General features: G+C 51.0%; 1 protein-coding gene across 3 annotated transcripts in view; it reads left to right on the top strand.

Moving 5' to 3' along the window:
- Positions 1-271: 271 nt before the first annotated feature.
- EFR3B (EFR3 homolog B) overlaps positions 272-15,095 on the top strand; it is a 100,487-nt gene continuing 85,663 nt past the window's right edge. For 2 of the 3 annotated variants that reach the window (XM_084829530.1, XM_084829529.1), the window contains exon 1: positions 272-353. In XM_084829530.1, coding sequence (XP_084685656.1) covers positions 347-353 — 7 coding nt within the window. In that variant the 5' untranslated portion in view covers positions 272-346. Of the gene's footprint in view, positions 354-7,992; positions 8,164-15,095 lie in introns of those variants that run through there. The other variant, XM_084829528.1, reaches the window with a different exon arrangement.

The raw sequence follows: 15,095 nt of genomic DNA, 5'->3' as shown, positions 1-15,095 counted from the left end.
GCCTCCCCACCCCCCAAACCTGGTGCCCTGCGGATGTGTTAGCCTCCATGGCTGTGGATGATGGGAGTTGAAGTCCAGGTGGGGGAAGGCTGCCCTCGATCCTCACCGCCCTCCCCCTCTGAAGCCCCGCCCCGCTCCCCTCTGAGGGGCGTGTCTAGAGAAGAAGGGCCCCCTCTTGGCTGGGGCCGCCCCCTCCTCCGCCCATGCGCAGAAGCAGAGCTGGCTGCCGCCGCGCGCCCCGCCCTCCCGCTTCATTCACCCCAGCCGGTGGCTCCGCCCGCTCCGGGCCGCCGCAGCGGCAGAGCGAGCGCGCCGGAGCTGCCCGGGCGGACTGTGCAGCTGAGCCATGTACGGTAAGGGAGGGCGCCCGTCCGTCCGTCGCTTTCCTTATCTATCCATCTTCTCTCACCTCACTAGGGACTGGCTGCTTAGTCCTGTTTGCTGCGCGTGGCGGGCCGTTGGACGGTTTCAGCCTCGCCGTTTTGCAGCTGCTCAGCTTCGGGGAGACCCAAGAAATCCCGTTTGCCGACTCCCCCCACCCACACCAAATAGGGCCTTCCCCAGGTTTGGGACTCCAACTCCCATCAGCCCCAGCCAGGATAGCCCGTTGGGGATGCTGGGAGCTGTAGTCCATTTGGAAGGCGGCTATAGGGGAAGATCGCCTGCTCGGGAAAGCCCCCTCCCGTAGAGACCCCCTCTCCCGGGTAATCCCGCCCTTTCCGCAGCCCCCAGCGCAGCTTTCCCCAGCCTGGGGCCCGCCAGGTGTTTTGGACAACAAATCCCACCAGATCCAGCCAGCAGGGTCCATGGTCAGGCATGCTGGGAGTTGTAGTCCGGAACATCTGGCGGACACCGGGTTGGAGAAGGCCGCTGGGAGTCAATAAAGGAGTGACCAGGGCCGAGCTGCTCGTTCTCGGAATTGCAAACGAAATGCCCAGCTGCCGCGGTTGAGCGCCACAAAGGCATGTCCCGCCGCGATCGCCAGGGCCCACCAAAGAGAGCTGACCCCCCCAACACACGCACCCCCCTTTTCTCCCATGGAGTGAAAAGCCTCCAAGGAGGAGATGGAGTTCTGAGCAGGTAGCCAGCTGCGGGGGAGAGGGTTCCCTTGGGTGAGCCCCTGCTCAGCGTTGTGACCAAGCGCAGCCGAGACGCCGCGTGAGAAGAGGGGGTCCACTGTGACCCCCCAGCAAGGTTTCACACCCTTCCTCCAGAGAACGCCCCCCGCCCCATGAAGGGCGGACCTCGCCACTGCTTCAGCAAAAGGCAGAGCCACGCCGGGGCCCGAATAGAAGGGGGGCGCACACACAGGGCTGTGCAGAGGCTGGGGTGTGGGGCCGCCAAACAGCTACATTCCCCCCCCCACCCCGTTGACACCCTACCAGAGACCTCGCAGCCTCTCTGGGACAGCCGCTGCCCGCCTCTCCGCAGTCTTGCGGATCAGGCACAGTTTCTGTCTCTCTCTCCCCCCCCCCCCCCCCGCAGTGTGTTACTTAACTTGCTCGGAGTGCCGTGTCGAACTAGCTCCCTGTTGGCTGCGCGGCTGCGGGCTGCTCACGCAGCAATGGGTGTCTGCAGCCGGTGGGGATGCGAACGCAGGAGAGATCAGAGTAGCGGGAGAGGCTCGGGAGACCTTCGGAGCGTGACGCAGTCTGTGCGTGTGTCTAGAACAGGCTGCCTGCGAGTAAGGCAACGCGCGGCCCCCTCTTGTCTTGCGCGGTGAGATGCTCGCATCCTGGTCACGCCGAGAGCTGACAAGCGGTGGCAGCCTCCAAAAGCCGTTCCAGACGCTTTGGAGTAGCGGCTTGCAAAGCCCAGCCGGGGGGGGGGGGGATTGTTTTTTCATGTCAACATGCAGAAAATGGGGTTCTGCTGGGTGAGATCTGAGGTTTCCAGGTCAGCTTTTGCAAGCAGAGCTTTTGGCTTTGTGACCGGCTTCACCATTGCTCTGAAGCCTTCCTCATTTATCTGAGATTCTGTTGCAACCCCAGACTTGGTTGGCCGGTGAACAATGAGTCCTGGAGGGTCGCCAAACCCCTGCTGCCTCGGTTTAGTTGCGCCCATCCCCTGAACCAGCAGCCTGCAACGGAAACGTAGAGCAGGAAGCTTTTCTGGTCCCTTGGAGTCAGTGCCAGAAAAAGCTCCCGCTGCTGCCTTTCTGCTCGGGGGCATCTGTGCATCTTAAAAGGCACAAGAGGGGCAATAACATTTAACATCCAAACATTTTAGTCCCCTCCCTCCTCTCTCTGCGTGCCTTTCCCAGCAGCAGAAACACACACGGGCGTGCAGCGCACGCGCACACACGGGCTGTCCTTTCTCTGCAAAGTGTGCCAAATGAGAAGATCCATTAAATTTGTGATTGCTTTTGCATACCTTTTAATTTTTTTTTAATGAAGCAGCTGTGGTGGGCCTCCATTCAGGATTGGGACCACAACGTAGAAGGGGTGTTTAACGCCCCTCCCCCGATTTTCCTGATGAAAATCCCCCCATTGCTATTTGCCCTATGGATGCTATTTGCACCCATAGCAGCTCTTCCCCTACAAACACAGGAAATAACAGCTTTGGGGAGCTGTGTTTTTTGTTGGAGAAAACAGCCCAGTAGGGAAAGGGTTCACCCTCTCCTCCTGTACTGCAGTCTTAATCCAGACCGGGTGTCCCTCTGACTGGAACTTAAAAAATAATAATAATGATGATGATAATGCAAACATGATCACGCACTTCACCCATGTTGTCTAGTGTGGCCAAAGTTCTCTCTGCTTCCAAAGAATCCTTTTCACCAGCCTTGTATCTAAGCTCCTGCCTGGTCACCATAGGCAACCCGAAAGTGCATGCAGGCGAGCAAGTGGGCTGGCAGAGGAGAGATGGAGTTGAAAGCTGATCTCGGAGCCCTTTTGGCTGAAGAGTGAGGTTAAAATGCTGTAAAAATGCTTTAAATCAGCTGTCCCCAAGCTGGTGCCCTCCAGATGTTTTGGAATACAGCTCCCATCATCCCCAGCCAGCAGAGCCCATTTTGGAAATTCCTGCTTTAGACTGTCTTTGCAGGTTTTTCCTCACCCAAAGTGACATTCTGCTTCTTTCATAGCTGATGCACTGAGCTGGCCAGCAATGCTGTGTGATCTACCCTTCTCCTTCGCCAGTTAGAATATTTACAAATGTTCCGTGCATAGTCAGGGGTGGCGGGGATGTTCATAGATATGCAATTAATAGCGGTTCTTCTTTTGCTTCTTTTTTTCCTGTTATATTTTGAAGTTCACAGATACAAAGTTCATACCACTTTCACTTCTTTTTTTTGCCATTATATTTTGGTTTGTATCCCAGTTATGGTTTAAAATCTGGAATAACCCTGTATCCCAGGTTTTAATCATATCCTGGGTTTTTCTTATTGTTGGTTATTTAAGGGCGCAATCCTATCGGGATAGGCAGCTGCCACCAAACTCAGAGGTGGTCACCTATCCAGTGCACGGCAGGAGAAGTGTGGAGGGGATCGTCCCCTCCACGCTTCAGCTGCCCTGCATTTACAGCTGGACAGCCGATTTCAGCTCTCTAGCCATGGGACCTCTGAGTGTGAGAAGCAGCAGCCGGGCAACATGTAGGATGTGTTGTACCAGCATTTCCGTCTTCCCTGCCCTGACGCACCCCCAGGAGTTTTTGCTGCTCCGTGCTCCTCTTCCGAGTGCGGGGCCGCTCTGCACTGCCTATGAGGGGGTGTGGGAGGGGGTGGAGGTCAGTTCTTAGGGAACCGACATATCCTATGGCCGTCCAGCCACTGACTAGTGGCCATAGGATTGCACCCTAAAAACATTTAGATGTATGTGTGTGTCTGTGTGTTCTCTCTATATATTTGTATGTACATGTTGTTTCTTGTATTATGTATAATGTATTCTTAATTGTTTTTAATCTTTGTAAACTGCCCAGGGAGCGTCATCTGTTGGGCAGTAATACATGACTGTCAGCTGGAGGGGAAGGGTGATGTAGGGTGGGCGGTTTTTGTGCTATGTCTTGATGCGGCTGTATCAGTTAACACCCCCACTGCATCTAATCTTGGAGACCAAATCGTTTAGCTGCAGGACTTAATCCTTGCAGCTGCTTCCAAAATATGTTGGGGCTGTAATGCACCTCCCGAGGGAAGGGCATGGGAAGAAGCACAAACAGCCTTGCAGAGCAAATCAGATTCAAACTGATTAACATAACGCAGTTCCGCAGCTTCTCTTAGGACAGTAGTGTTGAACCTCATTCAGCCCAAGGGCCAAATTCCATTCCAGAGAAACTCTTGGGGGCCACATCTCAGTGGTGGGCGGGGCCTAAGGCAAAAAGGGTGGGGCCAAAGAACATCAACACACCAGCCTATTCTAGCTTTCAGCTCTTCCTGCCAGTAGCACAGCCTTAGCAGAGGCATTTCAACCTTTTAGAATGGGGGGGAAACTGCGCAAAAGCTGGGAGGCCACCAAGCCATTGCTGGCTGGGGGAAAGGGGGTGGGTCTGAGGGATGGGACGTGGCCCTATATGGGAACCCCAGGGGGCCAGCTTGGCGCCCCAGGAGGGCCAGATTGGCCCGCAGGCCTGAAGCTGAGCCCTCCGGATGCATCTGTTCCCTGGACATGCTGTTTCAGTTACTTTTGAAGGTGCTGCGTGCATATTTTACCAGCCTGGCTGGTAAAATAGAAATTTAAAATTGTGGGCTTGTAAAAAATTTGAACTTGTCTTCAAGGCTGCATGGAAAGTGCTTGCTGGTCAATGAACAAGGTTTAACTAGCCTTGTGTCGCCCTCTGTATTATGTATATATTTTTTCAGACTGCAAAACTCTCTGTGCAATATGGAAAAAGCTGTATAATTTCCTGTATTCTTTCCCAAGTCCAACTGTAGACATCTCCATTGCAATGACTTGTTGCATTTTGTCAAACGTTGGAGCATTGCTCTCTTGATGAAACCTTGTCATAATCTCTCTCTCTCTCTGCCAGTGGATAATACAATATTTATTGGTTGTGGGTTCCCCCACCCCACCCCATCCCAAGGGATAGGGACTTGGAGTGCAATCCCCTAGGAAGTTCTCCTGCACAAGCCTCATTGGAAACAGGGAGCCAGTCTGCCCTTGCACCGCTCTTATTCGTTCATCCAGTGTCCCTGGATTCATTCACTCAGTAGATAATAACTCTTGATTGTTTAGGTTAGTTTTCCCCAGCCAGGGGGCTGCCAGATGGGTTGGACTCCAACTCCCGTAATTCCCACTCAGCAGGGCCATTAACCCCACCCCCAAAAGTGGGCTAACTGATATTAACGGTCTTGTTACAAAGAAGACGGGGCGAGGGAGACAGGAGCAGGCAAAGGGAACATCCAGGTCTGCTCCAGTTGGACTCTCCTCCCTGGAGAAGAGAGCATAAATAGGGCCTTTGAACCAGCTCTGCTTACAGTCTGCTTAATGTTTTCCTCTTACCTCCCCATCACCTTTTCCTTATATACTGTGACTTTTCCAGATTGTCAGCCTGTGGGTAGGGACTGTCTTGCTTACTGATGGGTTGTAAGCTGCTCAAGGAGCCTTTTTTGGCTGAGGAATGGGATAAAAATGTTTAACTAAATAAAGAAATAAACAACCCTGTGGGGCAGGCCGGGCTGAAAGAGTGAGCGTTTGCGTAACTGGCGCAAAGTCACCCAGTAAGTATTGCTGAGTGTGAACTGGAGCCTGGGCTTTCCAGCCTAACGGTTAACCCTTGCCGCCACACTGGCCTTCAGAATCTCTGTAACCCTTTCAACACTGCTGCGAGGTAGATCACCGCTAGCACTGGCAGATTGCATCGGGTTGAGGTTGAGCATGCAGTGGCTTTTCTCAGGTCACCTAGAAAGTCTGGGTTTGGCACAAGGCTTGAACAGCTCAGGTTCTTAACCGAAGATCTGTGCCAGCCCTAATGGGCCCTCTGTGTTCTTTGCCTGTCTCTGTTGGGATTGGGGGACTGGAATAACAGCAGGTCTCTTTTTGTTGGTCTTCGTTTGGCACGCACCCTGCAGTTTACTTAGTCCGATTGCACTTTGTCCCTTTTTGACCCTGCCGGGAGCCCAGTCGCTCAGCAAGGCCCCGGCAGGCAAATCCCTACACTTAGAGGGGCTGTTACTGTCGAGCAGCTGGCTAAACCCCTTCCCCTTTGGTTGCCGCTGATCCTTCATCCATTCCTGGTTAAAAACACGCCGCGAGAGATGATTAAATCGACGCCCCCCCCCATCCACAATGGCAAAGGGCGTTTGTGCTGATTCCTGGCCGTCACGCCTGGGCTGGGCGGCTTCTCTGCAAAGGGTGGTATGTCTTTCGAAACCAGGATCCCTGGTGAGAGGAGACGGGACGAGGCTGAAGCCAGGCAGCTTCCATCCTTGAGCCTTGGGAATCAGTGCAGTACCAGGTACCGGCTTTCTTTCTTGGCTAGGCCTTTCTGGTCCTCTGAGGGCATCACCTTGGGCCATTCCTCTGGAAAGCAGCCTTCTCTAGAATCTGGTACCCTCCAGATGCTGATGGCCACGCTCTCTGGGAATGATGGGACTTGTAGTCCATCTGGAGGACTCCCAGTTGGGCAAGTCTGCTCTGAGGCAACAGAACAAATGGTGATGCCAACTGAAAATTTCCCAGTGCAGATTTCCCAGTGCCAGTTAACCTAATTTGCTGCAGAACAAAACAGGAAAACCCACCTTATGAATCCAAACCCGCCCTCCTCTCCCCACCCACCTTGCCCTGATCTCTGGGTTCTCCATTTGCACTGGGTTTCCTAGGAAGCTTGGAGAGGCATAAGGGGCTGGCCCATGCTGCGGAAAAGCCCCATTTACTCCTTGGGGGCCGCATGGGTTTCTGGGCCCTGGCATTTGCCCAGCCCAGACAAGTCCTCGTCCCAGCCCTAGTGAGGGTTGCTGCCTAGACCGTCCTGGCTTTGGATGGACTATCACACTGGACACTTCGGGGGCTCTTTCAACTACCGTGCAGTGGCTGGTTCTCTCAAACAGTTGGCAAGGGGGTAGGTTATGAGCTGATTAATTAAATTAAAATTAAAGGTGTGTCTGGATCTGTTCATTCAGGCTGCTTCTGCATTTTTTTATTACTGTATTTTTATTATACTGCTGACATTTATTGCACTGTTGTCATTTTATGCTGTGAGTTGCCCTTGGAGTTTCATTGCAACAGAAGGGGCAGGATACAAATGACATGAATAAACCTATTTCTGGCCTCTCTCATAGAGAATCCCTGCATATAGAAAACTAGCATGTCAGGAAGGTGGCTAGGCTTGGCTGCTTGTTTCTAATATGCTAGCTTTCTGTATGTGGGGAATCTTCCCACCTGCACCCACGGTGGAGCATGTAATCCAAAAATCATGGGAAATGGGCATCTCGTGGGAAGGAGAGTTCTCGGCTAGCCGCCTTCCTGACATGCTAGTTCTCCGCATGCAAGGGATCTTTTTCCAACAAGGGAATATTCGGTCATGTGAGCCCTCACTGGCTGTCTGAAATGTTCAGATCCAGGGTAACCGCCACATCTTCTGTTTGTGCGCATCCGGACAAACTTCTGTTTCTTTCTCTTTTGCCTCTTAAAGTTGATGGACAAAGCTTGTCTGATCCGTCTTTTCCCCGTTGCAATAGGTATAAGAAGTCGAACCTGCAATGAAGTGTTGCAGTGTGGATTGCTTCTGCTCAGGGTTCCAGCAGCCACTCCGTTCATCCCCCTCCCTCTGGTTTCCTGTCCCCCACCCCAAGACCTTTTGCATGGCCAGCTTTCCATGGCAACTGAGCATGCTCAGTCTTTCTGGTCCATTGCAAGGGGAGGGGGTTGGCTTCTCTCCATTGGGTTTTTTTAACCAGATTTTTTTTTACTTCTGCAAACTCTGAGGCTCCCTCAGGCCCACTGATCTCTCCCTGTTGTGTGTGTGTGGGTGGTGCCATTTTGGCTACATAAACGGTGACGCTTGCCGCCTGAATACCGGAAATAGGGGAAATGGTTTCATTATCCTTCAGGGCTGGTTAAAAATAAAAAACCCCACATAACCATATGCTATCTGGGCTGTGCTTGTACCAGGCAGTGTCTCTGTCTTGCTGCTTGGGACTACAGACAGATGAGTCTCCGCAGCAGGGATCAGGTGGTGGAGGGGTGTCCTGCAGTATCTCTTCTGCCTCTTCACGCTTAATGATCCTTTCTGGCAAGTCTCAGCGGGGTTCTTGCGGGGGTGGATGGGGGGAGTCTACAGGCAGAGGCAGGACCTGATCCGAGCTGTGCGCTGTCTGCACTGGCAGAACTTAATGCACCACCCTCATTAAAAACCTGTGATGCTACTTGCTGTAAACCCCGCCAAAATGAATTCTGGGTAAATAAGTACTTTTCAAGGCGGTGGGCTGCATGGAAGCCACGGAAGACGTCTTTTAAAAGGAGGAATTTAAAAACAATGCCACAGTCTTTGCCTCAGGTGCAGGGTAAAGGGGATTTAATTGGTGTCTGGAGCAGAAGGCCTCCGTGGGCCATGGATTGCCAGTGTCTGTGGATCTGAAATGTTTTCAACTGGGATATTTTTTATTTTCGGTTTTTAAATGTTTTAACTGTGTGGACATCTTGCATTTTAAATTTCTTTATTTTAAACCTGCTTTGAGCGGTCTTTTTAGTTACAGACAACTGGTCTATAAATTGGTTAAATAAGAGAAATAAATGCTTTCTACAGAAGTTCAGATATTTACACTTCATGTAAAAGAAGACAGATTCGTTGTTCCCTTTTATTCATGAGATGTCAAATGAATGTCAGGAAGGCACAAGGCCATAAAGAGCATTGGCACCTTCCGAGATGGCTTTGATCTGTGTCTCTTGGCGTTCGCCCAGGTAGAGAGCCTCATCTCCTGTCTTACCTGGAGATGGTTCAGTCCTTGCAGAATAGGAAAAGTCTATTATTTTTTTAATGGATTGCCCCAAATCCTTGTAGAACTTGCCCCTGCTCTCTAAAGTCCTCTGCTGTCAGCTGGATTTCTAGATCATATAAGAACTGCTGGTTGCTGAGCACTTCTGTATGCCTATATTGATTCCTGATCTATGAAGCAGGGCAGCGTTTGCCTGTTTGTTATTACCTGGGGAGTTGGTTGCTGGGCATGCAAATAGGTCTGAGGTGGCATGGATGTAGTGACTGCTGCTATCACAGAGGCATTTTACACAAAAGGAAGCAGTGCTAATCTTTATGCAGTTCTTTTGGGGTGGGGTGGCCCCTTCCAGGCAACAGAATGCAGTATCCTCACATCCAGGCCATGATCCTCCCCTCCATCTCCACTTTCTGACAGTACCGCTCCTCCCCATACAGGAAACACTGTTCAGGAGGAAAAGATGTGCAGGCAAATGGACTTGTAGAGAGATCAGAATGTTTCTCTAGAAATCTAGTTTTAAAACTAAACTGTTGCTACCAGTGGGGATGCCTTAGCTAGGTGGCTGGCAGTGCTTTCTTCAATAAGACACAAGAGGAAAACTGAATCCTCAACTTAACCCAAACATTTTTAGACTGGCTCTGGCACGAAAGAGGACAAGACCCATAAAAAAGGGAAGCAGTTCTCATGAATGCCTTTGATAGCTGCTGTCGTTCCGATCGCTTACAAGTGATTCCAGGGTAGATAATTTAAGGAACAACAATCCAGCTGGTAAGGCGTCTTCTTCTTCTTCTTCTTTCCGTTCTAGCAGAGAACATCTGAGTTTAATACAAATATATTAAAGCCTACCCTTAGGCTGCAATCCCAAACACACTTACCTGGGAGCAAGCCCAATTGAACACAGTGGGAGTTACATGCATAGGCTTATGCTGTTAGGATGGAATCCTATACATGTTTACACAGGAAAAAAGTCCCACAACTCCCAGCATTCCCTAGCTAGTATGGGGGATGCTGGGAGTTGTAGAGCTTCTTTCTGTCTAAACATGCATAACATTGTGCCCTTGATCTCTTAAAACTGAAGCAGTTTGATGCTGCTTCTTTAGGTAAAAGAGAGAACAAAGGGGATAAGCATAGAGATGTGAAGGCCTGGGGGAAAATCCAGTAAAAATGAGGGGAGGGGAATGGAAAAATTCAGGGGAAAAAACCCAGCGATTTTTAGAAAATTGGGGCAGTTCTTCTCTGAATTTTTCTGCCCCCTATTTTTTTCTGTGAGCATGTTTTTTCCTCTCTCTCTAGGCTTTACATCTCTAGGTAAACATCTCTGACCAATTATGTGATACTAGCTCTCTAAAAATAAGAAGGAGTTTATAACCCTGATTTCTTTGTGTGCCACTTCTTCCCAATGGCCTGCCGCTAACGTACTTTAAAGCAGTTTTTCCTCCTTTAAAATTTTGTATACTAGGAGAAGCAGTAGCCGGTCCAGTGAATGTTTCTGTGGGAATGTTCTATTTCTTATGTCCTCTTCCATTTTAAAACAGGTGTTTTTCAGACTTTCTACCTCCAGGGAATACTTTTTCAGCACCAGCTTGTCTGCCAAAGCACTTCTGTCCAGCCTTGTAAAAAAACCCACACACATTCCTAGCCTGCAGATTTAATATTTTTTACCAGCCTGCTCTGATGCTAGGAGCCTCCTTTTCCATGCTGTGTCTCCCCACCCTCCGCAGACCATGTGGAAATACAGACTTCCAGCCCCTTGGCTAGCCCTCTCACTCACCTGCATGGAATCACTGATCACCTGTGGCAACCAGGCAAGTTGTTGTTGTTTTCGTGTCTGTACTGCCCAATAGCTGAAGCTCTCTGGGTGGCTCACAAAAATGCAAATCACACATACAAGATAATTAAAACATAGTATAAAACCTTTAACATACAACATTTGTTGAAACAAAGCCCTATGAAGAGAGACTGAAAGAACTGGGCATGTTTAGCCTTGAGAAGAGAAGACTGAGGGGAGATAGGATAGCGCTCTTCACGTACTTGAAAGGTTGTCACAGAGAGGAAGGCCAGGATCTCTTCTCGATCATCCCAGAGTGCAGGACACGGAAGAATGGGTTCAAGTTACAGGAAGCCAGATTCTGGCTGAACGTCAGGAAAAACTTCCTGACTGTAAGAGCAATACGACAATGGAACCAATTACCTGGGGAGGTGGTGGGCTCTCCCACACTGGAGGCCTTTCAAGACGAGGCTGGACAGCCACCTGTCAGGGATGCTCTGACTTGGATTCCTGCATTGAGCAGAGGGTTGGACTCGATGGCCTTGTAGGCCCCTTCCAACCCTACTATTCTATGATTCTATGATTTAAAACAATTTAAACCGCTAAAACCGTTACAATAGGATACTGGACCTGATGATAAAAACAAGTGACATAAATGCCCCACCCCAGCATATGCTGTCAAATGCCTGGGGGTAGAGGACAGTCTTCACCTGATGCCCAAAAGATGATGGTGTTGGCGCCAGGTGGGCCTCGCTGATGAGATTGTTCCATAATCGGGGCCACCACTGAGAAGGCCCCTTCCCTTGTTGCCACCTTCCAAGCCTCCCTCGGAGGAGGCACTCCCTCAGATGTTGATCATACTGTCCGGGTAGGTTCATGTCGGGTGAGACACTCTGTCAGGTGTTGCCATCCCTAACCATGTAATGCTTTATAGGTTAAAACCAGTGCTTTGAATGAGTCCTGGAAACATATAGTTAGCCGATGCAAGCGGTCCAGAATTGGTGTTATATGCTCAGAACCTCCTGGACCCTGTTATTAATCTGGTTGCCACATTTTGCATATTCTGCAGCTTCTGAACGGTCTTCAAGGGCAGCCCCATGGAGAGTGCAGTAATCTAACTCGGAGATTACCAAAGCATAGAATGCTGAAGCCAGGTTATCCCTGTCAGATAGGGGCATAGCTGGACCACCAGCTGAAGCTTGTAGAAGGCACTCCATGCCACTCAGGCCACCTACCCTTTGCGGAGGATTCTGGGATGATGCAGAGCACATGAACCATCCACCTCAGGCACTAACCAGGTTGCAGGACCTTCCTGTCACTTGCATCAACTGGGAGCAAGGCCTTTGCCACACCCAGCACTCCCCTGCAACAGTGTATTGCAGGGGAAGGTGAGAGAGAGTGGTCTTTAACAGGAAGACAGCTAGAAGATGTAGACCAGGGCTGGGCTACTCGTGGTCCTCCAGATGTCTTGGCTACAACTCCCATCAGCCCTCCCCAGTATAGCCAGTGGCAAGGAATGATGGGAGTTGTAGGCCAAAACATCGGGGGGGCAAGTTGCCCACCCCTGATGTTGGCTGGGAGGAATATCATTTTGCCATTTCAATTAAATATCCTGTTTGGGACAAGTGAAAGAGGAGAGCGCAACCGAAAGCCAGCCAGGCCCCAGTGAATGACTCAGCAGAAGTGGTTGTCAGGGAAAAGCAGCTCTGCGTTTGAAGCTGTTTTAGAGACCTGTTTTTTTCATCTAAGGGACCAACTACCCTGGTACGGACCTGCTCAGTCAGTAAGATCAGCAGGTGAGGCCGTTTTGAAGACACCCCTGGCTTACAAAGGGCTGCTTGCCGGGCACGCTGGAAAGGGTTTTCACCTGTGTTGGTTATCCACTAGCAGCCACAGCAGCCCTTCCCTGTTGTCCCCGGATTCCCCTCCCCAAAGGTGTATTGCCTCTGTAAATGGGCTTTTTGTTTAGCAAGCAGATGCCTTGGGTGATGTTGACAGTTGGGCGCGGGAATGGTGCTGCTCAGTGGAGGCTGGTGGTTCCGATGTCAGTGGGGTGGTGAATCTGCAAGTCAGTCAGAACCAGTCAGAACTCTAAAGGAGCTATCCAAGGTCTCTGTCCACTGTCTTGAGCTCCCTGGAAGAAAGCTGTGTGTATTTTTGTTCACTTCTTTCTCTCTGGACAGCCTGTACCTCTCGAACCCTCTCCAGCGGCCTTTTTAATCTGGATCCCACTACATCTGTCCTGCCCTCTTGCTGCTTTGTTCTGAAAAGGCCACAGACTTCCGCCTGGCCGGGTTTGCTCTCCGTTTTGTTCCAAACAGTTCTGCCAAAAGGTGATTCTGCCTTTTGAAAGGTCATTCCAAGCAGTATCAAGGATGGGTTGACCCGAAAAAAAAGGATTGCATCTCTTGCTCTCATATCCAACTAGTTGCAGTTAAAAGATGGAGAAGCTGGGGCTTGGGTGAAGAGATTGGAGGCCTCCAGTGGTGCCAGAAAGCTTATCCTCAGTGCCTCTTAACGTGCAGAAAAATCCCGCAGGGGAGAGGAGGGAGTTTGACTGACGGAGAATGGATCCCCCGCTCGCCTGATCTCCTTCATTCTCCTCCTCCTCCTCTGCTATGTGGAATAATTTGAAGGATGGCTTGTCTCATTACCTAACTAGCAATCTGCAGGTGGGTTGTTGACTGTGGCTGGTGGGAGGTGGAAGCAGCTAGAATTTCTCCGCTCGTATTCCCAGCTACTGGAGAATGTGGGGCCAGGAGGGAGGGGGCGGGGGGAGTCTAAACTGGGCCGAACTGCAGGAGGCTGTTCTTGTAACGGTGGTGGGGGAGGCAGCGGCACAGCCAAGCAGGTTCCAGGGAACCGGGTTTCCAGTCCAAGCTGCGGTCCTTTCCAGTCGGCAGCCTTTCATAGCAGCCTTCCCCAACCAGGCGCTCTCCGTGGTAGCAGCCCAACATCTCTTGGACCAGGAAGGGCTGCTTTGGAATGCCACGAGCCGTTTCAGCCGTCCAGCATTCCATGGTGGTGGCCGCCGGGTCGGTCAGCTGCAGAAAAAATGGCCAAGGTTTCTTGGGCGGCACCTTAAAGACAAATCGAATGGTCGTGGCATCGGCTTTGATGATAAAAGCTTTTGTGGGCTACCTGACCAAGCGGCCCTTGAAACCTGATGCCATCATACATTGTTTTGTCTTTACAGAACCCAGAAAATAGGTGCTGGGTGGCCTGGGCATGCGGTGCTCTTTTAAGAGAGAAAAAGTGGGAGGAAGAGAAAAGGGAGAATGGGTGTTACCCATACCTGGGATCTGATTATCATTGGACATACTAATTCAGACATGCACTTGCACACTGCCCCTGGGTTCTGAAGTGACCCTGGTATGTTTGTGTGCAGACATATCTGCCCTTCCTGTGCAGTCTGGCTTCCATCTGGACCTCTGCTCTGTAAACAGATCTCTTCTTGGAGCACAATGTAGTGTGGGTGTCATAAACGGTTTTATGGACAACTGATGGTGCAACCCATCCTCGCACCAGTGGACTGGACTAGATGACCACTTTGTGCTCCTCTTCTGCCTCTGGGGCTCTGTAACATGCAAGGAGCTTCAACTAGCTGTGGGCTGGGTAGATCTCTTGCATCTCTGGAAAGTATTGGTAGACCTAAAAGGTTGTTAGGAGCAAGCCAAGAGGCAGTGAGGCTGTCTTGCAGGGGTGTTGAACCTCTTTCCACCTGGGGGCCAAATTCCATTTCGGAGAAGCTCTTGGGGGCTGCATTCCGGTGGTGGGCGGGGCCAAAGGCAAGGCAGGGGGATAAAAAAAATGCCAGTCTGTTTTAGCTTACAGCTCTTCCTGCCGATAACTAAGCCTTAGGAGAGGCATTTCAACCTTTTGGAAGGTGGGGAGGGGGGGACTGCACAAAAGCTGGGAGATCACCAAAAGGTTGGTGGTTGGAGGAAAGGGGTGGGGACAGAGGAATCCCGGAGGGCTGGGTTGAGGCCCTCAGGCAGGCTGGATTTGCACCTGGGACCAAGGTTCCACACCCCTGTTGTAGGGGCTCATATGATTTGTTGGTGGAGGCAGAGGGATGGTCGAATTTGAGGATGCTGTTTCCCCACAGCTGATTTGCAAATGTGGGAGATGAGAGATGATTCCTGATGCAGTGGGATGCTTGCTGCTCTTCTTACAACCTGCCTCTCGGTGCAGAAATGCATGCAGATGCTTGGGAGGGGTGTGCGGTTTGGTCATGCGCTGGAGACCCCAGACTGCTACTGTTGGTTGAAATGGGCAGTGCTGAGCTGACATAGTCTGACCCGGTACAAGGCAGTATCCTACGTCTCTCTGTAACTGGTGCTTTCGCAGCGTAGAATGTGGCTGGTTTGGGCACACCGCATATGCTCAACTTGTCAGATTCACCTTAGTTGCTGCTGCTGCTGCTGCTACATCTGCTGGTAAGAAATACAGGAAACTCACAAG

The sequence above is a fragment of the Heloderma suspectum genome, chromosome 1, assembly GCF_057233095.1.
Source record: "Heloderma suspectum isolate Gila_16-S chromosome 1, 16-S_ref, whole genome shotgun sequence".
Classification (NCBI taxonomy): domain Eukaryota; kingdom Metazoa; phylum Chordata; class Lepidosauria; order Squamata; family Helodermatidae; genus Heloderma; species Heloderma suspectum.
This window is presented reverse-complemented; position numbering and strand designations above follow the sequence as displayed.